Genomic DNA, 25886 nt, shown 5'->3' on the forward strand with positions numbered 1-25886 from the left:
CATTCCCTGTTGAACTGGGTTCTGCTCGTGTGAGAGGTCAGAGGAGAGACAAACCCCGCAGGAAAAACACTGAGAATGGATTCTTTCACTTTGCCTCCAATTACCCACCAAGGCACCACACCGCTATGCCATGTTTTAATGAAATAACTTTAATTAGCAAAATTAAACTAGCACACCAAGAAACACAACACTCTCATCTCCAAACAAACAGATGGCAGAGAAAAAGGAAACAAACAAGCAGATATATTTAACTCTTAAACAAATTGTCAGTGAAGACAACATATACACAGAGCCACTGAGATGCTCTCAGATGAATAAATCATCCCAATGTATAATAAAACACGGTAAATAATGAGAAACACTGATGACCAAAGTAACATACCGGTTTATCTATAACTAACTTGACAGCCAAGTCCATATAACCATAAATATTGTACACTGTGGTCTAGATACCTCCAATGTTATACACATGACTGTTCAGCACCATGGATAGAGTCACAATGGACCACAAATCTGAGTTGAAGGGCTGATCTGCAGGGATCAGCACAGTTAACCAGAACTCAAGCCTTAACTATTAGTGGTGGTGGCGTCTATTAAGACCCCATTTCCTCTGTGTGTCCCTGTCTGCAGTAAGATTGGGTATTTTGGAGTTTCCCCCCGGGCGGCAAGTTGTACGCCTGGTAATGGAGGTCATGAGAAATGCTCGTTCACAAACCCTGAGGATATAAAATCCAATGGCCCACTAAACTTTTGAAGAGATGGCTCAGTTTTTAAGAAGTTTTTCAGGATAGGAGGCAACATTTTTGTCCAGATTTATCAGTGCTGTCTGTTAAGTGAGAGCCTGCGATGGTTAGAATCTTAAAGAGAACTGACTTTGTCACGCTCGTGGCCTGTCGGATGAAAAAAGCGTATATGTCGTCCTGGAGGGAATAGACCCATGTTGCATTTTGTTGTTAAATTTTGAGGAACCTGTCGTTTGAGGGGTAAAAGTATCCTGGTCTCAGTGAGGATATTATATATATATATACATTTTTTCTATAACCCCATGTTGTAGACATGTAAACTTTTATGTCACCTCATTTCATTGTGTCATTATTTTCTATTTGTTTCACCTGCTAAGTCATTATCCAGGTCATGTGAATGCCTCCTATTGGCTGTTTCTACTACACAGGCGGGGTTGCATCATGTAGTTTCTTGTCCTGATGCTTGTCCTTGTTTGCCTGGATTGTCTTCGGTTTCAGAAGCAGTGAACTCCCACTGTTCTGCAGTCCCTGTCACTGCTAACTTTACTGCTGGCCTGAGGGCGTGGAGAGCCATGTGCTTCTCCCAATACATATGTAGCCACCAGCTGCTGCTTTCTACCACACAGCCAACAGCTTCACCACAAAGCCTCTCTGTCTGTTTTTTTTGTATTTTATAAAGGCCTCAGACTGACTTTATGAAAGATGTGAACTTTACAGAGACATCTGAAGCTGAATAGCTAAATTAATGAAAATAACAGTAATCCTCCCTATTCTTGCTGAGGTGTTTGGATTACCTGATTATTGAAAGAACAATTGTGTGTGTGTGTGTGTCTGTGAGCTGAATTTAATGCCCTTGTTTTGTCTCCTCCAGTCCGCCTCCTCCTCTTTATTTTTTGTCTCTCAGGCCGCGAGAGGGAAGAGGGAGAGGAGCATGGGTGATAATGACTTGTCAAATTAGAAGCGATGGAACCTGCAGCGAGTGTAAACACAATTCGGAATGTTCAGATGACATTTTCCAAGCTGTATTTCTACTGGGGGAGATTAGCAGAGTGACAGCTCAGCCTGAATCTCATGGATCACAGCTGCACAATGGAGAGCACCAGCACACACACACACACACACACACACACACACAAACACACAGACACACACACACACGCACACACACACACACACACACAAAGACAGAGAGAGAGAGAAGAAATTACTGGCATTTTAATACTACACAGCAGACTGACACCTGCATAGGCAAACACACAGAGATTTCCCCTGCAGAAAAACACATGCGCACACACGCTCTGCATTTGGAGATCTTGTGATTTGAAATGCTTCGCTTCCTTCAGGCCTTTTTTCTCCCCAGTCATGGTCCAAGGGGCTTGGCTCAGCCAGTCAGCCCGGGTATGGATTCATGTCTATGTAGCCTGCCCACAGCCCGTCAGCATGATGGATGGTGTTCACGCACAGCCTTGACTTTATAACTTATTGGGACTTTATTTGCATGTGTTCCCATCACCAGTAAAACGGCACATGATGTAGGAGAGCCGTGGACTTTTTAGTCGTTAAGATATTAGGGGCTCCTGTTTCTTAGTGTTCTATTTTACGCATGGCCATCCTCCCCAGTGCGGCGGCGGCCATGAACGGTGTTGCTCATTTCCCAACTTCGCCTATGAAATAAAGAGCCATTTACAAGGAACAATGCAGCGGCCACCATGTCTCCCTCTCTCCTGCCCCCACTATTGGAGAGATACCATTGAGAGTCCTGAGCGCATCAATTTGGGCCTCAAATGACTTTCCCCAGCTGGCCAAATCCTGACAAGCTTTCTGTTCTCCTTAAAAAGAGCCCTTTATCATCAAGAGAAAGGAAGAAAGGATGAGCGAGGGAAAGAAAGAGAGAGAGGGAGAGAGAGAGAGAGAGAGAGAGTAAAGTCAAAAAGCTAATGTCTCGGTGACACCCTTTCTCACACAACAGGGGAAATTTCTGTTCTATAACGGGTTCTGGTTAATTTGAAGTCAATTGGAGAGTTATTAAAAGGATCTGAGTGAGCTGTGCTGAACTTGGTCAAGGGCAACAAACTCACCCTGGTTTCTATATGAAACAATAGAAACAGGACTGTCACCTTCAGGCAAACTTGAAAGTTTGTATGATTTGCCTATAAACCACTTTCAGTACTGGACAGTCTGTGTGGATTTACGGATACCACCTTATTTTACTTTTTATCTTTTTTTTTTTTTTTTTCAGCCTCAAATACATTTGCCTGCAGTTTCCATCCGAACACCTGCTTAGAGTCTGTGGGCTAAATCTCATTGTGGAGGATTTGCTTCATTTTTATTAGGTATTGTTTTTTTTGCTTTATCTCGCAAAGCTTCGTGTTGCCTTTGAAATTACTCTGCCAATATGTATGCAAATGGTAACATCTACTGCCAGAAATTAGATTTACTTCATTTCCCCACTGTTCCTGTATCCTTTCTGTGCTCCTCAGGTGCAGGTTCAGTAGTTTAATGTAGCACTGCTGTGCATTACAGCACAATTTGCAGCGCATGCACAACAAATAATGCCAGGAATAAAAAATAATAAAGCAAGATGCAGAGAAACGGAAGCTTATTTAATTCACGTACAGTAGTATATGAGTGTGTGTGTGTGTGTGTGTGTGTGTGTGTGTGTGTGTGTGTCTGCTAATGTGGACACACACACAGGTATAGCCAGGATGTGTTTTTCTGAGAAGAAGTTAATGGCAGTAATGGACTCATAGGGAACATACAGGGTGTGATCAGCCTCTGAATTGTCTTTGAGTTATTTTAGTGGTACGTTATTGCACTTTCCAAACACAACACGCAACAACATCGAGCAACAACATCGAACAACAACCTGCAAAAAAATGAAATCAATATAAAAGGGAAGAGGAGGAAAGACAGTGTAATTCAATACGGCTGTTGGAGCATAAAAGCCATTACAGCAGACATTAAGGAAGTTCATTATCATACATTTTCTCATTACCGAGGTTCCTAATAGTGGGTGGCCATCTTCGTCCATGCTTGTACAGTCTTAGGGCAGAACTTGTTTAACCTGCAGTTAAACAAAAGTTTGCAAAATCTTCCTTAAAGTAAAAAAAAATAAAGAAAAAAAGTTCATTCTAAATGTTTAAATGAGAGCTGAAACAGACTCGGAGCAGAAGAGAAGAGCATCCTTTTCTGATTAAGTGTGAATGATTTGTTGTTACTCAGACAGAGTCTGGAATTAACATTTTTAACGTTAACGTTAAGTTTTAAGTTATTTAAGGATTCTTTTTAACTGCAATTACTGTGTGATTGCTGCAGCGAAGCACAGCAATCACACATATTTTCTTCAGAAAATGCAAATATTCTAGTTACTTCTATGGTATTCTTTGTTTTACTAATATTTAGAGGATAATCATGCTCTAACTGTTGAAATTACAGGTCCCATAATTATAATTATTATAATTGTGGGGTAAACAAGGTTGTGGTCTACAATTGTTTTTTCACTTTTTTGGAAAATTGGCACCATGAAGAGCATGCTGAATGAGCTATTTGCTAGTTCTGTTTAAATTATACCCACTTAAAATACACTATCAATGGATTGAAAACTTAAAAGTGTGACGATTCTCGGACAAGTTCTTGAGTTGTAAGGCGAGTATTTTTTGTACAAGTATTAAGGGCGGTTTATTTGCAAAAGACATGGAAGATAATCCTGTAAGTCACTGCATCTAAAAATATGTGCATCATGTCTGTGTGTCATGACTCTGACAAGGAGTGCAATTTTGACGCAAATTGCAGTAAAGCATCTAAAATACCTTAATTGCCTCCGTGAGCTGTGTCACAGCTGGTACCAAATCAGCATCCAAACTACAATAACTAACCTTTTGTTGTTTTTTGAACACCAGCACACAGCTGTCCCTTTCACCTGACTTTGCCTCTCGACTCTCCCTCGCCGCAAGGAGAGTATTTTCTGTGAGTTATGATAAAAGAAGCTTCAGAGGAAATTGAGCTGGAATCGACTACTAGAAGGAGACGAGGCAACTTTCTGCAAACAAAATGACAAGGCTGTAAAAGAACCAAATACAGGGAGAATTACTCAATACTTCTTTGAACAATCAGCAAAAGCAGGACAGATTTGGGCTACAAGAGCCTCAGCCATATTCCAATTGGGCATCGGGCTGTTCAGGTAGGGGTTTGTGGTGGTGGGAAGTTGTATTGAGGCAGGCCTGCCAGACATGCTGCTTGTTTGTTTTGCATATGCAGCTTTCACATCACATCCAATCACAGTTTCTCTTGTTTCTATCTGTCTGTTTGTTTCTCAGTCTGCTCTTCCAGTCCTTAATTATAATCACTATGTATGTGTATACTTTTTTTAAACAGTCGGTGGAGTTTAAACTTTACTGACATGGAACCAGTGTTAACAGCTGGGTACATGCCTGCAGCAGGGCCTAAAGATGGCCTGATGTTCGATCGATGGGTCCAACATTTTGTCTCAGAGTCAGATGGCTAAATGAGTACTGGGAAGAAAACATGACATTAAAGTACTGATTTTTTAAATATTTAATGTTCGAATGAAAGAAATGGGCATATATAACATCATTTTTTGACTGACTGGTTTCAATGTGGCAATCTTTAGAGAAGGAAAAGAAGGATAAAAATGTACTTATCATACCAATTTGAAAATCTACGCAGTTTGCGAGATATTTAAGGTTAAATCCACACCTTTATTGCCACATTTGTTATTTAGTCAAGGCAGAAAGGCATCTAAATTAGTACGAAGTAGAGTGCTACTCCCTGTGGAACTGTTTCTTTGGATAGGCAGCAAAGGTAGTTCACTACCATCTTTCGAGAGAAATGATCCTTATTGGTCCACATTTGCATTTAAATGAACAATGGTGAAGTGTCAGTGAGAGAGAATGATTTGGAAACAGAGAAATAAGGAGTGACACAGCACAGACGGAGAGCTAAAACAGACAGATATCGAGTTACTTCTAGTGGTACAGGAGAACAATACACAACCATGCTTCAGTGATACAAAAAATGTGTTTATACATCATTTATATTCTTAAAATATACAAATTCTGACTTGATTTCTGATTATTCTACTCGCGTGCAGAAAAGCTGTGATGTTATTGTTAGTTCAGGTCATGTCATTCAAAGTAAATCCAGATGTTGGTCCCTGTCGACCAGTGGAAGACCAACTAGGACCAAACCAAAGTAAACATTGACTGTAGGGCTGTTTGTTGTGGATCCCAGACAACAGAGACAGATGACGCAGAAGCTTGTTTTCCTTATCAGGTTGTAGTTGGCTGAAAATGGCAAATGGCATTTTAACTTCAAAGGCATCTGTGGCTGCGCTCACACAATACCATTTATTGTTCTCTTTGAACTGAATCAGTTGACAGTTACCATGGAAGTATTTACATAAATGGATCTGATATGGTTTCCTGTTCATACGCTCCATGGTTAGCATTAAGAACGATTATATTCATGAGCTCTATAATAACTCTAGTGGCAACTTAACAAAAGTAACACAGGACAGGGCAGACATTAATAGCACAATAGTATTGTGTTATTTCAGGCGGAGCAGTAATTGCATTAGCTGATTGGAATCAGCTGTTGTATTCAGGCTTCACAGTGACACAGTCACAGCTGTGGCTATCAGCTGACTGGTAACACCCAATCACATTCATACAGGTGTACAGTGCAACAATTACTATTTGTAGCGTCCTCCAGCTTACCCTTTTCATATGTGCCATATTTGTGGCAATGTTGACCATGGGAAGACATAGTGTTCATGAACGTGTTAATATTATTTACGAGGACTCATTCCCTCAGCAGGATCTTGCTTACTGCTCCAAGCCCAAGAGCAAAACCTTGTTTCAGCCAAATCTAAACCGTGTAGCCGTTTGCTGTAAATGGACAATTCTTTAATGCGTGTTTGAGTGAATTAAAAAAAGTCTTCATCCAAATATAATTTCAAGAAAATATGACTTAATTAATTGCCAGCCAGGGTTGCTATGCAAATTTTAGGAGCTGGGAACATTGAGATAAACTGTTGGTGGCAGCCAGTTATGAAATGTAATTTTCTTTCTTTAGTACATTTTCTCAAGTAAGGTACATAAGTACAGTTTTGAGGTACTTGTACTTACTTGAGTATTTCCATTGTCTGTAAACTATGTAAAAAACATAATGGGAATGTGTCGTTTATGTTTGTTACTTCTATTTATTTGCAGAGTGTTACAGTCTTACTGTACCTGATGTTTTCTTCTGCTGCCATTTCTCATGTCTTCAGTGGACGGGCAGCTCAAGTGATGTTTGAATCACATGCTTCATGCACACCATGATTTATTCACTAGGTCTGTTTCCATTGCACTTTACAAACACTGTTGCGGTATTTCAACATCTTTCAGTGTTTACAGTCAGTTTTTTTCACAAATTGAAAATGTGCATAAAAACAGGTTAAACACACTCACAGCAGCACAGAATACACCCAGGTCAGAGGGTTAGAACACCCACTTCTGTTCTGAAGCCTGCTATAAACACTATGGTAATTGCCTCAGACATCAGACAGCTGTTTCAGTTTGTCTATGTATATTTTATCTGTTCCTATCAAATAACCCATAAATAAGACATACATTGGTGGATAAAAAAAGGCAAAGATTTACATGTGGTCATCTGTGCTGATCTTTTATTAACTAACCTTGATGCTAAAGTAGAGAGAGAATGAAGCTAATTAGCCTAACAGATCAAAGTGTGGTACCTGACACCTATTTTGAGAGACTAATGCAAGAATCTTTTGTTGCACATTATCTACTCTGTTTATCCAACTATTACAAATTATCCCAGCACAGATGACTTACAAGAGTTACATGAGCAGCACAGGAGAATAATTTGCCGAAAGATTATGGGTGGTGTTTTCATCGTATCCCAGGGCTAACCAGTGCAGTGAACCATTTACTATGGATGCTGTGCAATTACCTTGAGGGGTCAGCACAGCTCTCAGCCACAGTGCCCGCATTTGTGGAGCTACAACACCATGGAGATCTATTGTACATAATTAGCCTCTGACAAATAAAACATAGGTACATTTCCATAGTAGATAATGTTGGTCATACACACAAGATATACAAGATGTTTGTTCTGCGACGTAATAATCTGCTTTGTATGAAAGTACAAAGACGGATTTATTCATTATTACACTAAAGATCAATTAAAAAACAGGCCATGGAGGATGAAAAAAGCATCACTGCCAAGACAGAGGGAAGGAGTCGGCTGGATACGGAGATGGAGATGGAGTCATGTGTGCAGAGTGGGTGTCAACTGAGGAGGAGAGAATGAGAATGAGAGAGACAGAAAGTTATTAAGAGTCCTTATCCACATATAGATCATTGAATGTCTTCCTGGCCTGCGAGAACCCTGCCGCCCACCCAACATCTGATAATTACACTTCATTAGGAGAGCAGGTAGTGATGAGAGAAGAGAGGGCGACATGAGATCCAGCAAGAGACACGTAAGTAGGAAAGCAGCGAGGCACTCTCCAGTTATATGCTGTTGTGGAAGGATAATGGGAATTTGATTATGGAGGAGAGAAAAACCAGGAGTTGATGTAGATGACACATAGGCCGCTCTGTGATTGTGTGTGTTTGGGGGTTGGGCTCTTGTGAGTTCGCATTTGCTTGTTTATGCATGAATGTGGGTAAATTTATAGTAGCTCAGGGGTCTGTATTTATTGCCTTGGTAAGATGGACAGGTCTGCCTCGACGCAGAATCTAATAAGGTTTCTGCAGCACACACATATCCTGTAGCTTGACACCCCCCTCACTATTTCTTCCTTGCATCATCCAGACCCATGTCCTCTATGTGATGTAGCAGTGTGAGGGCATCAGCTGCAGAGAGCAAAGGAGTGCTGCAGCTTATAGTGCTGCAGTAAGATTCACTGGAGCAGTCCGACAGCCATGTGGGAATGTGTCCATATGGAAACATCCTTTACAGTATGGGCTTGTCCGAGAGAGGCTGAACAGAATCGCTATTTAGGGTGTGATATCCCAGAGGCGCAGGGAGGAAAAGGGGGAGAGATCCTGTGTATGTGTGTGTATAGATGTGTATGTGCTGTCAGCAGAGAGAGAGTGAGAGGTGAGGACTGCAGTATTCCTCCAGCGGGAAGCATCGATTTTCCGGCCCAGCGTGGGGATGTGGGAAATGTCAGCCTCTAATTGAGTTGATAAAACCGTTTTGAGTTTCAGACATAAATATGGTTTCCAACACAAAGGGCCACTGCATTAGACAACTCCCATTGGGAGGTCCGTAAGGAGTGAAAGGTCCCCCTGTTGTGTGTTTACATGCGCACGCCCTCACGCGTTTGTGAGCTTGTCGCTCGGACATCTGCAGATCGGCGCGGTGAAAGCAAATGACAGGCACGGCGCCGCCGAATAAAATGTTTGCTTTCACTGTGAATCGGGATACGAGCTCGTTAGAATAAACAGTTTTTGTTGAGGCAGAAATGGAGAGTGTGAGAGAGAGGCAGAGGTCATATCCATTAGAGGTGTGGAGGGTGAATAAAGTAAAGGCTGAATGAAGCCCGCGCTGCCCCTGCTGATTAGCAGATTGATATGCAGCGAAGGCAGGGGACTCACCTGCTGCCTTCAATGGAAATTCAGTCTAATGTCAGAGGAGGAATAGGCCGTCTGTTGATTAGTGTGTCTTTGATGATTCTCTCTTATTTAACGTCTAAATATTCGCAGGAGATAGATGCACAAAATTGAGCTGAATCCTGCTGTTAATGAAATAATAATGGAAAAGTTTTTTTCTCTCTTGTCTTTTTGGGTGATATTTGAATAATTCAATCATATAACTCAATTGCCAAAAAACACAGCTTGTCTCACGCTTAAATTGTTAACAGTGTTCATCAGCAAGACGCTTAACAGATTTCACATTTAGTTTAAAGTCATGAGGAGTGCATGTGAACGCGTACGAGAGCGCATGCGTGCATGTGTGCATCTATAGGGGCCCTGCTCTCATTATTAGGAGTGATAATTAGACAGGGTTTCACACATTACACCACGCGCACACACACACACACACACACACACACACACACTTTCTGTTACTCTCACATTCGTATGTAAGCGCACGCACACACACATTTGCGGCTAAGCCTACTGGTAATTAACAGACATAATTAGGCAGACAACCAGTCATATAGGGAATGCACATTCCTCATGCAAACACACACACAAAGACACACATTACTTCCCTGGTAATTAAGAGTATTAATTACAAGCATAGCTGTCCCTGTGAGGCTCTGTATCACTCACAGACTGGCACGCAGCAGGGTTCTTATTACTTTATCTCATCACACCATCACCACTCCTCTCCCTCTCCATCTCTCTGGTTACACATGCCCTAATACACACCTGCTGGATAAACAAATGGTAGCTAATTAGTCAGAGACTGATAGCTGGCCATAGGTTAACCTCCAGTAGCTTGGGAATTCAGCTGCTCGCGAGAACTGGAGCAGACCCGTGTGCCTGCGGGGCTGTGCCAGTGTCTTTGAGTTTTGTCAAATGTCCTTTCAGCTGCCGGGTCCTACATGTATGTATTCACAAACTAGACTGGGAGATACAGTTTCCGTCTGTGCGGCACGTGTTAGCCTGTGATTTTATCTGCGAAATGAGTTACCCTACTTTCACTGATGCACGCTAACCTGCGCGGACATGTAGGCCAAACTCTCAGTCCAGTCCGGTCAGGTTATCTTTAATGAGTGGCATGCAGTGCATAGAAATTGGATGATAGCTGAGCTGCCCTGTTAGCTCTGTGACAAAGAGCCTAAAGAAATATATCAGTCGATAGAATTGTTAGACAAGTAACACACTTTGCTTCAAGTGCTCCAGGCGTATTCCCAGTTAATGACCTGGGCTTGCACTCTCTGACACTGGAGCTGTGGTGCACTCTCAGCACTCAGAGGAGCCTGACATCATTTATGGAGATGTCTTACAGTTCTGTCCCAAATTTCCCAGTGGTTGCGTGTTTGGATATTGCAGAATAGTGTCTAAGCTTTCTCTGCAGAGGCCAAGGGGGCACACATGCCCTGAATGCGTGAGCTGGAGACGCGTCTGCCACGGGCGTCGCAATCCTCCAAAAGCTAACACACAATAGGGAGCAAAAATAAGTTGAACTACATTAATATCCATGCAGAACACACCTTGAAACATTTTTGTAGATGCATACTGTACACAGCTTAGTGTTTTATTGCTGAAGAAGCTACATACGCAAGTGTTTTCTAACCAAGAGAGGATTACTGTGGCTGATATATGACCTGGTAATTAGCATCCCTCTCTTGCTTGTTTGTTTTGCTGTAAATATAATGTTTCTATGTTCTGTGTTCTGTGTGTGCTCACACATATTCTATTATAATCTTAATCACCTAAACTAGTTAAGTGTTGATGAATATCTCTCTCTCTCTGTCTGTTTCTCTGTAGTGGATGGCTGTACAGATTGGTCAGTGGACTACCTGAAGTACCGGGTGCTGCAGGGTGAGCCGGTGCGGCTGAAGTGCGCTCTGTTCTATGGTTACATCCGGGCCAACTACAGCCAGGCACAGAGTGTGGGCCTCAGCCTCATGTGGTACCGCAGCTCTGGCCTGGGCCACAGCGACTTTGAGGAGCCCATCTCTTTCGACGGCATACGTATGAGCAAGGAGGAGGATGCCATCTGGTTCAGACCAGCTGACCTCCAGGATGCGGGCCTCTACTCCTGCGTCTTACGGTAGGATAATACCAGGGAAAATACATTTAAATGTCCTCTTTGACAAGTTGTTTTGCTGTTTGTAAAGAAAATATAGTAAAAAATTGTTTTTAAAAAACTTCATTTACTTACTTTCCTTCCGAGACTTAGAGAAGAAGAAGAATACAATTCACATGTCTGTGCAAGTATTGACCTGGAACTTGAAGGACAATTAGCCTAGCTTAGCATGAAGACTTGAAGCAGTGGTAAGCAGCTAGCCTGGCTCTCTCCAAAATTAAAATATACCTTAAAAAACAGCTCTTGAGACCTACATGACATAGCACAGTTTAATCTGTGCACAAACAAAAATAACGAAACAAAAACAATTGTAGTTTACTGGTTCCCCACTTTTTATGCAAAGCTAAAAGCTAAGCTAAGCTAAATGCCTTTCCAGAAAGGAGAGTAGCTTTGAGCTCTTAGATAGAAAGACAATAAGCATATCCCCAAAGCACTTTTTAATCTGTGACAGAGTTAAAACTGAAATCAACTTATGATTAATGACTGTCAGGTGTTGGTAACACTTTATTCCAACCATCATTAATAAATGGTACATTTATCAATCAGTAAACTGTAGTTAATAGTTATTTCAGTGCTACCAACCAGTGAAAGGCTCTATAATACATTTATAAATCAATTGTTTATTATAAAGTTGCAACTGATGTTCATAAAACTTTCTAAATGTTTAATAAATTGTGTGTAGTTCATCTGTAAACATTATGTGGATGGCCATAACGTTGCAACTGATGTTTATTTTCTTCATATAGGTTTATAAAGCATTTCATTGTGAAATGAATATTAACTAAAGTTTAATTAACTATAAAGTGAGCATTTAGTACAGTATTATATATATTATAATTATTATGAAGTGTTTCCAGCTGTCTTTGTGTTTTGTACATGTGTGTGTGTGAGTGAGAGAGAAAATGAGTAAGCCAGTGAACTATAAGCCATGTCAAGTGTGGGTGGGGAGATATATAGACAACGAGAAATAACTGAATACAAACAGGAGCAAAGACACAAACACACACACATACACACACACACACAGGCTTTAGTGGGCCGTTACACAGAGACTCTTCCTAATACAAGATACATAATTATGTGGCAGTAACTTATTAACCTTTACAGTAGAGAACATCCCTCAATTAACGCCTCATTGCAGCTCTTGATTTCAGAGAGTTTTTAATAAACCCAGTTAAAGGCCTCTTAAAGACCCAGAGAGGCTTGCAGGATACATTGAGTGTGACGGGAGGAGTGTGTTTGTATGCAATGATACCCCAGCCTCTACTTAATGTAATTACTGCACTCTGTAGGACGAATCTGGCACAAACACTTTCCACTGTTGTCTCTCTATTAATTAATATTGTCTTTGAATATTGACAGTTTCTTCTAAAGAAGCTTTGTTTCTATTCAAGTTGTGTTTGGGAATTCAGAGTATACTATAATGGTGGAGTGTTACTCATTGTGTTCTTACTTATTCAATTTAATGCTTCTTTATACTTCTACTCCACAACGTTTCAGAGGGAAATAATGTACTTTTTACTGCACTTACTTTACAGATTTAGATTATTAAAACAAAATATATATCGACTGTTAAATTAGGATATGTTAATATATGTTAAGCTTCCCATCAGCATATAAAGTGGTTCAAATTAGCTCCAACATTAGCAGCTGCAACATTAATGTCATGTACACATTAATGCAGCAGTAATAATTTAGAACTATTTTAAGTATATTTTGATGCTGGTACCTTTTCACTTTTACTGAAGTAACATTTTGAATACAGGACTTGTACTGGTAACACTTATTAATAATAATAATCAGAATAATCATCTTGAATAAATGGTTAATTTATAGTTAATTCAACTTTAGTTAATAGTTATTTGGCTGTTAACAAACAATGGCATGTGTTATAAACCATTTATCAAGCAATCGTAAAGGTTTACAAACTGACAACTTTATAATGGCCATCCAAATAATGTTTATAGATGAACTACACAGTAGTTATTAACTCATTTACACAGCGTCATAAACCTCAGTTGCAACTTTTCAATAAACAATTATTAACTGTGAAATAACTTTTAACTTCAGTTTGATTACTTTACTTGATTTATTAATGATGCTCATTATAGTGTGTTTTAGTACTGAGTACTTCTGAGTACTTCTCCTACCACTGACATACTGTAATTCTGCAGAGCACTACAGCTGTAACAAAGTGCCCCCAGCTCTGTGTTTCTCAGTCTGCTCGCGTTGAGCTGGGGAGATTTCAAACTTCTCAGATACTCTAATCAAAACACTGCAAGAGATTTGCCTCTGAGCTGAAATCAATTGTCTTTTTGTTCAGGAGTAAGCTTTTGAGTCACACATCTTCACACGTATGACCCAAACACTCTCCCCCTAAAACTCCCTGCAGGCAAAAAGAGGAACAAAATGCCTCTGTTTTTACTTCGCCCAGTTGGAGTTTTAGAGTACATGCAGTACATCTTCATTTATCCAATCTCACTGATACCTAATATTTTAACAACTCCCACTGGCATTAGGGATGGACAAGTGTTACAAAATCATACAGTATGACTATAGATTTTAATCAGAGCCTCAAAAATTGAATATAAACCGTTAACTTCATAAAGGTAGGCCGTATTGCTGATGTATTGGTTTGTTGTTCCAATTTACTTAATATGTATCTAATAAACTGGCACCTCAGTGTGTATACTATAGAAACCCAACACCATAATGAGTTGCACGTTTGCATCATGAATGCATGCAATTAAAAGCACATTACGTGCCACTGGAACTGTTCAGCTTTTCAGAATGAGCATGCAGAGTATGTGCCATATTTCACAAATGTTATTTGAATGTAAATTAGTCCTGAGACCTCATTTTACGGCTATAAACATCTCTGCTGCCACGTCTTTCATTGTCATAGATGGTTTGCTTTTCACTAAATCTGTGTTCACACATTAAGATTAGAATTTTTTTTGTTGTAAAATGTCAAAATGGTGAAATTATAATTTTATTTTGTTATTTAAAGTCCTTGATGTGAAATGATTTTTAATGAATCTCTACACATCATTAAAACTGAATGTCATTGCCCTATTAACTTTAACTTTAGAGATTGGCCTTCCTTTACAGAAGTTATCCATGTTTTTACCACAGTATGAAATATGTAATTATACATGGGTCTGTCGGAGGATCAGAGGTACTGCAGGAGCTAATGTGCTATGCCTCTACAACCCAAGGTTATGTGCTACATTGATATTTTTGAAACAACGGCACAGGTTGGGATAGTTGTGTTTCCGGGATGCGGTATGAGATGCGTGGAGAGTGTGAGCAGAAAATGTGGCGGTTGCGATGGCAATGAGCTATTTAGAAGAGATGATGACCGCACACTATGCTACGATGATTTTATTGCATCGCAATTCAATCTGATCTTGATGAAAGCGCCGTCAAATCAAAGTTGATAGCCGGCACCTCAGAGCCATAGCCATTGTTTCATTTCAAATCCAGTGCGCTGGAGCACAAAAGCCAACGCAAAAAAAAAATGTGTCACTGCCCTGATACCTTCTGACTGCACTGTGTAGTGTATGGCAGGATAGTTTCCAATAGCTCTGGGCGTGTTGTGTACTATCTATAAATGTAGGTAAATCCCTTTGTGTTAAGTTCAGCTTTTCACTGAAGCCCTCCAGATGTTTTTCTCAGAAAGAGATATGGAGGAGCACCAGAGTGTGTGTGTTTCACTGCTGCATAAATGTGTGCATTTACCGTCGTGTGTGCATAGCTATCTTTGTCCTTCTCTGTCTGGAAATTTAAGTCTAATCGCCAGTTTTCATGTGAAGGTGACTTCATTTACATAGCAATCTCCATGTGCTTCCCTTTGCTCTCCTTCTCTTTCCCTCCTTTGCTCTTTCTCTGCCTCTCTCTTTCCCCTGCATGTCATCTCACATAAGGTCCGTAACATCGATTCACATCCATCAATCTTTCTTCCTCTCGGCCTCGCTCCGTCTCTCATGCGCACACTGCCTCAGCCGCTCTACGTTTCACCTGCTCAATTATTTTATAATAATTCTAGTAATGAGTCTGTGTTCTGGAGTGGGTAAAACCACGTGCATTTCCTTCCCGTGATTACATTATCCAACATGTGGGATAATAATGCGTGGAGAATTAAAGCTAACGTGAGCCGCAGATTAATATCCAAAGCAGCTACACTTGAATAGATTGTGACAGACGTGAAAGACACCACAGGATGCATCGACCCCAGGCTGTCCATCAATCAAGCTACACCACTGACATCTTCCCACAATGCCAGAGGGCGCCCGCTGTGAATATTTAACATGTGGAGGTATCTCCTATTGGTTCGCTGGGGACTTAAGTGGCTCAGGTGCACCACTGCGAGAGGTCATTTCTGATCATCTTCCCATTACATCGGCGAGCAGGGATTTGACTTCGTAGGTGTGTGAATGTGCCTTCATGTCCATGTACGTGTCCACATGTGTGTTTTTGCGAGCGTGTTTGCATGGCCATATTTGTTCTATAAACAAGTATATTATCCAAGAGTACTCTGTAAGCCTACAGCATCACGTCTTCCCACTCTGTTCCCTCTAGATAGTCGATAGTGTTAGATTTCAGCACCAAGAGGGCATACCTCTGTTGCGGTATCTTGCATCTTACTTTTGCTTCCTACAGCATTTTCCAGATGCCCTTTTAGTCATCTTCTATGTTGTAGAAGTATACAGTATCTTTTCTTTCTCATTCCAAGTAGCTATTCTCCTTCCGCTCTATCTCTACCCACTCCTCTAATGCCGCATGTAGGCACATTTGTCTTTTAAGCACGTGTGTCGTGTGTGTGTGTGTGCAGTTGTGTGTGGGTGTGTGTCTACATCTGTGTTTTATGGTCCCAGGGGGTCAGAGGTGTTTATACGAGAGAGGTGACTCCCTTATTGCTTCCATAACCTGAGTAGATCATATGAAACCCTGTCATTTACAGTGAATGGGAGCATCTGGTGAGCCGTAAATGTAATGTAATGAAATGAAATGAAAGCCCATATGGCTGTACGCACGGCCTGCCGTTCGACCGACGGTGTGACTGACCGAGTCAGATCACAGTCAGGCTGGACCAGGCAGTAGAGAATAAAAACACAGACAGACAGACATTATGAAAGCATGTGGACATTTAGTCTGGGGCTGTTTTTATGGTTTGGACAGGGCTGTTTAATTTAAATTAAGGAGAACCACAACGCTACAGCTAGTGATGCTTTAGATTACAGTGGGCTTCCAAGTTTGTGGTAACAGTTTGGAGGCATTCCCTCTACCCATCATTCTTATCCAGGCTTTCATTACCTTCAGGCTCTACTTCACTATATTTTTTTGTCCGAAGCTCTTAATAATCTCCAGTACAACCTGTCCTGTCCCAGAGTTTGCTGGCTCCCTGTCACATAACAGAATCAAGCAAAAATCCTTTACTCACAAACTACACCAGCTCCTCAACCACCTTCTGCACCTCCACACTCCTCACAGACTCTTTTATCTGACGCCAACCTCCTGCCCCGAAGGAGCACGCACTCTGGTGCTCACTCCCCAAACACAAGCATGACTTCACAAATGTCTACTGTGTACTAGCAGCCTGCTCTCACTCCCAGTGCGTCAAATACAGCAGCCTGGTCAGTGGTCCTACGCTTCTAAGTTTGACAATGTAGGAACCCCTTTAGTTTCACTTACATAACTTATATTATAAGATCCTAACCCTAACCCAAAAAATGATCTTTTCCTAACGCAAACCAAGCAGTTTTGGTGATTGATCCTAACCAGGACTGACTCACCAGATGTAGACTGTTGGTATGAGCCTGCCAGTGGCCAACTATTTCATTCAGCATTCTGCGTTTAAAGTCCTCCACTATGAAAAAACAACAACAACCTCCAAGCTAGCAACCTACATGCTGAAAATGTTAATTTACTGCAACGCTAACCTGGTCGCTAATGGTAAAAAGCTAAACAAGCTAGCAGCTGTTACCTTTTCTTGTGCTGGGATTTAGTCATTGCTATGCCAGGGCTCGCCAAAATGAAGCTCAATGTGAGTGGTACTGGCCGTTGCTGTCTTGACAAGCCTGACTCCACCTAACTCCCAGCGAATGAAAAATGGGCAAAAAGGTGGAGCGTGGGTGGGGGTAAAGCGAGCTACGGTTAGCTAAGGCTAACAAGCTATCAGTGTTTACACATAAAGATTAGCACATGTTGCCTCAACTTATCCGCATGAGTTTGATCACAGGCTTTTGGAATTAGCCTCAAGTTGCCATTCGAGAAACTGCAGTTTTTTGTTCTTCTGCATTGGTTTCATTTTTCAGCACCAGATGTTACCGCTTGTTCCAATCGTGCAAATGGTTCACCAAGACAAAGTTACCCAACACTATTTTGCAGGGGCACTGTTGCTGCATCCTGGGCCTAGCAATGCCTGAGACGATTGAGATACACAGATAAGCATTGTGGAGATAGGCCTTGGCTATACAAGACTAAGGCTGTTTTAGCAGCAATGTGTATTCTCCTTTTAGCCATGTAGCGTGAGTTTTAGAGGTAACACCTTGTCACAGCCACTTCTGGGGAGGCAGGTGCAGTGGGATGGCATCGTGTCAGTGGTGATGGGGGTTGAAATGATCGTGGCTTTGATGATAATTATCATGATGACATTAATAACGACGTAAGAGAGAGAGAGACATCCTTCTCTGTCAGCTAGCGTGGATCAGAGGTGAAGTGTGTTGATGGTTACTGGGAGACGGGGGGGGGGGGGGGGGGGCGGGGGGGGGTTGCAGTGTGTGTTGGACCTTCTGATGACCAAGCAGCTTTCTCTTCCGTCATGTTGTGAGGCCCTTCTCAGCGTTTGTCTCTTCTCTGATTAGCATTCCCAGGCCCGGCTGACTCCCCCCATAAATCCATTAGTGGTCGTGAGTGTGAGTCATTGACTCGGTAAAGCTGCTGAACACGTCGTTATTGCTAACCCCACAAACATAGGGGAGGGGGAGCAAGGCAGAGGAGGGGTGGAAAACACTGAAAATAACTAAGAAAGGAGCAACGTTACATTTCACTTGTTTGAGCATGTGTAGTCGTGTGAATGTTCTGTAAGTGAAGTATTTTCCCACCTTATGTTCTGTAACATCAGTATTGCTAAAGTAAAGATGTGTTTTAACTGAACTGCCAGATTCTCTCAAGTAAGGATGGATCTTAATCCGGTTGTATTGTTGTTTTCTGCCCACAGGAACTCCACCTACTGCATGAAGGTGTCCATGTCCCTGACCGTGGCGGAGAATGACACAAACCTGTGCTACAACTCCAACATGAGACGGACTGAGAAGGCTGAGCTCAGCAAGAGTAAAGACATCCTCTGTCCTGACATAGATGACTACGTTGAACCTGGCAAAGAACCAGACATCACCTGGTACAAGGTGGGCGTGCTCTCTGACCGATCAAGTATATGGTGTGGTTCGGATTTGTGTGTCATTATACATGCCTGAAGGTCTATTGATTTTTTTTTCGTGTGTGTATGTGTGTGTGTCTTGATTACTGTTATTTGTTATGTGTTAGGGAAACGTAATAAGGAGGCAGTCTGTCTTTGTGATTATACAACCGTGGAATATTCTTGAATGGTTCATTGGTTTGTTTTCATCTAATTTCTTGGCTGTTTATGTTTAAAAGCCTTGTTGGAAACGTGGTTCCAGATCACTTAGGCAGATAATGCACGGATGCAAATGATTGTGATGAATTACATAAGTGCACTGCGAGAGTCATCCAAAGAGAACAAGGACTGCGCAGAGGGCATCCACAGAGATGGCTTTTATAATGAACACAAAACTTCTGCGAGGAGAAAATTGTGCGATGTCACTCTCTGCCCTGCGGAACGAGTGGATGTCCTCCAAACACTCCAACAGTAGTCCCTGATCTTTATTCAGCATGCGCCCTCTCCTCGCTCACCTGGGTTCTTGCCTTTCCCAGGTCAGGCACGGCCTGCGGACAACAAAGTGCATCCCGGAGAAGGGCTCAGGCCAGACTAATCACAGGCAGATCAGCAGTAGATTAGCTCAGCCGGGCTCGACCTCTAGGTTTTTCCAGAATTCAATTACGGTCAGGGTAATGACTGGGAGTGCTGGAACCTAGAGTTATTTGGACCACTGCGGAGCCACCATGATTGAATTCGAAGGTTGCCGGGAGCAATGTTGGAATAGAATCCGCCGAGCCATCGTTGTCACTGCTAGAGCACCGAGGGGCTGGAGAGAGGATCATGTCATAGAGTCACCCACACACACACACATATACTCACACACACACACACGCGCGCATACACTGCACAAACACACTTATTTTGCCAGCAGAGAATACTGTAAATAACATTGTCTGTCCTCCGTGGCTCAACCGGAGTATTGAATGGAGAATATTCAGTTCAGTGCAATAAATCTTGATCAGATAAGTAGGATAATGGCTCAGCCTTATCATTTTACCGTATGGAGTTTTTATGTCACAGTGCCAAGCTATGCATCCCTACCACTTCATCCACTCTCGTAATGCTCAGTGATGTTTGAAAGCTTTTGTGCCCAGCTCAGACCACTTGAAACGTGATGGATCTAATTCATTATGAAGCGGAGTGAAAGTCTTAAATTTCATAATGTCAGGCTTGCCCAGAATATTTCATTCCAGACTACATGGTGCGGCACACGGTACCGTTCCATCTGTCTGCTGCCAGTCGTTTCACTTCTCTTGATTTATCAATAGTAAGATTTGGGCGGAAGTTGTGAGTTTGACCTGCCTGTCCTTCTCAAATGTACAGGAGTGCCGTCCAAAGCAGTGGCGTGCCAGTATCATCCAGAAGAGAGACATTCTGTCCATCCAGGAGGTAAAGGAAGATGATATTGGGAATTACACCTGTGAAGTCCAGTTTGGTGGCTTTGTGGTCAGGAGGACGACTGAGCTCACAGTAACTGGTAAGTCTTCATGAAAGACAAGAAACATAACAATTCAGATGTGGTTTTGTATGTGAAAAAGTCTAAGGGTGTCTATTGTAGAAACTCTACTGCTAATCTTGTAGGAATCAGCGGAGTGAAAGTTATAACAGGCACATACACTTGAAGAAAAGGAATGAATGTTAACAAAGACACACACACATACACACACTCACACACACCACTGAGCACTGCAGCGATGCCCTGCTGCTGTGTTAATTGCTGGGGGAGGTTGAATGCTGAGGCCTGGCCTCTATCCCTTCTTCTAACTCAGCACTTTCCAGCCAACCAAGCAGTGTTGAAATATTTAAGGCTATAGGCTAAACCCCTTCACACAGAGAGCTAAAGAGCCAGGACCAAGGTCAGGAGATTTACAGTGCTCTCTCTCTCTCTCTCTCTCTCTCTCTCTCTCACTCACTCACTCTCTCTCTCTTTATCTCTCTCTATCTGTCTCTCTTTCTCTATCTCTCCCTCTGCCTTGAGCAGCTGCAAGGTGAGCACATGACAAATAAATACATTCAATCATTGGTTTGAGACTCCCGGGTGAGACCTGGGGATCGGGCGCGCTGAGCATGTGCGCTCCTGCCAGGTCAACTGCTCTGATTAGCGTTGATGAAAAGGTCAAATGCAGTTTTTTTATTCCTTCTCCTCTCTCTCACACCACTCTCGATTGCGCCATTTTTCCTGTGCTACCTATTGTTCTGCTCCCACTGGAGTCACATTATACAAATTAAAGCCCAAAATTATATTGCGCTCAGTGAGGGTGTCGCAAATAAAATGAGCATTGCTTGACCTCAAGTCTGTAATAATCATATGGCGATCATTAACAATAAAAACTCATGCTGTACATTCATTACATCAGTTTGGCACTGTTTATGATGGTGTGCATAGTAAAGAGCATATAATTAGATTAATGGATTATAATCTCAAAAAGGTATCCACATTGATTTTTGGTGGATTTTACCCCGGTTGTTTGATCATTACAGCATGTTGTGATAGAGTGTTTAGTTTTATATCTAAATCAAGACAATGAGCTAATTTTTAATGGAAAGCTCCATTATTGTATTCATCAACTTAGAGAGAGTCGTAGTGTGAGTGTGCTCGATGTTGGTACACACAGAGGTAGTGTTAGCATTTGATTAGTATCTCCTCTGGTGTTTATTTGTGTGGCTGGTCATTGCTCTTGTGTGATATGAGGGCGATAGCAGCGTGAGATAAACAGACGGTTTGCTATCTAGCAAACTGGGAGATACATACCTCAACCTGAGCATGGCGTGTTATTGGATGAGGCTAAAATGCGATCCTGGAGATGTGGCTTCCAGATTGGCAGGCTTATGTGATTGATGGCCCACAGTGAATCCCTGGTGGGGCTCAATAAATATGAGGCAGATAGGAGGAAGATCTGCTAGATTTCATTTTAACGCCATTACCACCGCAGTGGAGGACCTCAAGTTCTTTCATGTTGTCCTGTAAAGTACCAGAGAATTTCCTTACAACACGCAAGGTCAGCATTTTATGATATTTTTAGCGACCACTGGCCCAGGTCCATACAGTCAGTGCCCTTGAGCAAGGCACTTGGTCCACGGGCGCTGTACATTGGCTGCCCACTGCTCCCTTTGGATAGGTTAAATGCGGTGAGCCAGTTTCACTACACCGAACATTGTGTGATGTATATGTGTATGATGTATAATGATGTGTATGTGATAAATAAAGACATACCAATTACAATAGACCTCAACAGAATTTAGGTTGCTCCAAGCATTGCAAAATGACATTAAAGGAGACATATTATGTTCATTATCAGGTTCAATTTTATATTTGGTTACTACTTGAATAGGTTTACATCAAAAAACCCAAATACTGTCCAGTGCTACAGCACCATATTCTGTCTGAGATGCTCTGTTTTAGCTCCTGTCTCTTTAAGGATCCCCCCTCCCAATTAAACAGTCTCCTCTAATTGGTCAACTCACACATGTCCGGGCCATGGGGTGACACAATATGTGACATGGTGACACAGAGTGATGTCACAAAGTCACAGAATTAGAGGCGGCATGACCGACGAGGCGTTTCAGGAGCAGTGTTTTCTGTGGGAGAGAGGAGCTTCTGATAGTGTGGACTTTGACTTTTTTACATGTAACTTTCAAGATCTTTTACATGCAGACAAACCTATAATCTCTGTCCAGAGACAATGTCCCCATTACTCAGGATTGCTGAGGACTTTTTTTTACCTTTTTTAACTACATTTTTTCTCAGGTCTGCAGATTTTATCAGGACAATATCTATGGGAAGACACATTGCTGCTGTGTTGTCATTTTTTGAGCAATACAAACTAAATCCCTCTCACCTTTTGGCAACAGACGACTATCTGCAGGGCTCGTACCAGGACGAATTCCTAAAATATGTGTATTAATTCATCTTTGTGATTTAATAAGGTGATTCCAATTATTTTATTTTACCTATCTGCTTTACCTATCAACACATATTAAATGTGTGCAGCTGTGTTCTATAGAGTTTGTATGTGTGGGCGAGTGAGCTCATGTTGGCTATTTGCTGTATGTACTTTGGCTTTATCCTTGTGTGTTTGTTAGCCTGTCAGCCATGACCTCAATGTTCTATAATGACGGTGGTCGTAAAAACTTTATTGGGTTATAAATATACACAGTTCACATTAATGACATCACAGAGAGGAAGAATGGGGATGTGACGAGAGGGAGAGAAACAGCACACAGGCAGAAAGGAAGAGGAAGAAACACTGATAATGAGAAAGAGGTGTGTGTGGCTGCCATTTTCTTTCTATACATGAGCCCTTCATATTGCCTGTGTGCAATGTGAGGTATGAATATCCAATAATCCTGGCTGAACAGTATGAGCCCTAGAAGTAGAGCCAATAGAAAAATATATAACAATGAACAGCAAGCTTCAGAGTTAAATTTAAAAAATCCATTGTTCCATATTTTTAGTGGTGTTTGCTTTTGTGTAACGCCTGCATACACACATACAGCCACACAGAGACACCTACACACTGGCAGGGGAATCGTGACGCATGTTCCCCATAATGAAACGTCAATAAGTCATCAAAATAGAGAATGCAATGTTATGTGGCGCGGCTTTAACGCAGCAGGTTGACATGGGGGATCAACTTGCGGTACATGAAATCATTTACATGAAGCACATCTCCAAAATTAAGGCAATGTTCAATTTCCCCTAGTAAACTGACTGAGCCAGTGTGCCGTGTTTATTAAAACACGCTTCCAGCAGCAAAACATTAATGGCTATGTAGAGGAAATGATTTTCTTCTTCACACATCACAATAGGTGCCTTTCTTAGTCACCAATTGTGTGTCATCAGCTGTCCTGCCACTGCTGTAAAAAAAAATGGCGTTCTCTACATCACAACAGCATTTTACCTTATTATAAAACCAGAGGGGCGCCTCCTCCTTAAAGCTGCAGTATCCTGGTAGAATTAGATGAGCTCACTCTGGCCATAGGCTCATTTCCTTTAATAAACCTACACCATCATCCCCTCAAGTGGGCGTGAGATTATCCACATTTTATCACATCCTGTTAAAACCGACATTGCCTGGACGGCGAGCATAAAAGACCAAACTATGTCTGCGATCTGAGGGCTAATGTTGTAGTTTATTTGATAGGCCAAGGGGATGAAGGAGGTCATTAAGTTTAACTGATCTTAAATATAGCGCAATAGACACTGGCCTTTGCTTTGACCCTGCCTCGCTGAAAATTGTATGTGTGTGCGTCTGCATGTCCGTGTGTGTGTCTTCTGTTCTGACCCTGCTGCACGGCCTCCATTAGAATCAGTACAGAAGCTGATATCTGGACTGAGGTCAGTCTTGTAATAGAGGTTAACTATGGGCATAAACACAGGCTCACCCAGATCTGGCTGATCCAGGAGCCCCTTAATCAAGCGCCGATGCTCCTCAGGTTAATAGAAATGTAAAAGAAACAGCGACCCCTTCCCTCATTTTATGTTCTCTCGACTGTGTGTCAGGCCAAATTTAAATGTTCTTATCTCATTCTGGGCATGTGGACACAGCCGAGTACAGCCTGTGCGGCGTTGGGAGTGTGCATTGAGAGTTAAAACACCATTATCAACAGATGGAAAGATTTTGTTTTCTCTCTCCCCTCCACAGACCTTCACCTCAACCTCCCATCTGTAAAGAGAGTGCCTTTTTGTGTACTCTTATAATTGATTCATAGCAGCAGCAGGTTCGCTTTTTCCCGGGTCCTCTGAGGAATACAGAGCGTGGTCAGATTAGTCTACTCTCGTGTTTACCATTTTCTGCTATCAGAGACACAAGAAGCAACGCCTCAGCTGAAACGACCCGGCTATGATTAATTGATACATGCATGTACAGTTTGGGCTTCCTTGTGTGTTTGTTATACATGCATACCTGCGTCTGTCTGGTGGGCTGTGATGTCTGTTTTTTAATAGAACATCTGAATCATTTCCATTCAATTTTTATGGTTCTCCTAGGCCTCATTCCAGCACCGGGATGATAATGCTACACTAGTATAACACCAGATAAAAGCCCTGTTCAGCTGATGTATGCAGCTCCCTCCTGCGTTCTGCAAGGAAGGAAAATATTATACAGAGAGAGCGGAAAAGGATAAAGAGAACAAGGGAGTGAACGTGACTGATAACAGCGAGGAAGAGAGAGAAGAGATAGAAAGAATGAAAAAGATAGAGAGGTTGCTGCTCCTGTATCTTATCTGTATTCTTCGCCAGTGTTTCCCAGCAGAAACAGTGTGTCCAGGACTATAAACAGACTATTATCCCAGTGTTTATCACAGTGCACATTACCGTTTGCCTCTGTCCGACTTACTGTAATGGAGTCGTTTGGTTTGATGGATGCCTCGGGCGTGGGTTTCTATCTATTGCTCCCATTATACCTCTGTCTGCATCCCCTCACTGTAGAAATGTCTGTCTGCACATTCAGCATAGCCTGCGAGCATGGTGATTGAGGTTACGACCAATGTAAATGTACCATTTGGCACAGTGAATTGGGAGTGCAGAGGGCAGGAGGAAATCGAGGGGAGGATAGGAATCATCTACTTTACATTACCTCTTGTAGAATATCCACGCTGAGAGGGGAGGTGCTTGGGAAACTCGCTTTATGTACTGTGAATGAATACACACGCGTGAAAATGAAGTATGTGACTGCTTCGGGTGTTTGTTTGCACGTGGTTTTCGTTTTATTCCCTGCTCACTTCGGTTTTTGACTGGAATTTTACATCTTCTGCAAGTGCTGTTATAATTAAAGGGACAGTTCACCTCAGAGTCAAGGACACATATTTTTCCCTCTTATCTGTAGTGCTGTTTATCCATTTAGATTGTTTTGGTGCGCGCTGCCAAGTTTTGGAGATGTCTG

At 41.9% G+C, this 25886-nt stretch overlaps 1 protein-coding gene across 1 annotated transcript in view; it reads left to right on the forward strand.

Annotated features, from left to right (window-relative positions):
• The window catches only part of il1rapl1a (interleukin 1 receptor accessory protein-like 1a), a 158449-nt gene that overhangs the window by 35987 nt on the left and 96576 nt on the right, over positions 1-25886 (forward strand). Inside the window, exons 2-4 of the mRNA XM_073473728.1 lie at positions 11219-11504; positions 18763-18949; positions 20326-20479. Coding sequence (XP_073329829.1) covers positions 11219-11504; positions 18763-18949; positions 20326-20479 — 627 coding nt within the window. The remainder of the gene's footprint in view (positions 1-11218; positions 11505-18762; positions 18950-20325; positions 20480-25886) is intronic.

This window comes from Pagrus major, chromosome 9 (genome assembly GCF_040436345.1).
Source record: "Pagrus major chromosome 9, Pma_NU_1.0".
NCBI lineage: Eukaryota > Metazoa > Chordata > Actinopteri > Spariformes > Sparidae > Pagrus > Pagrus major.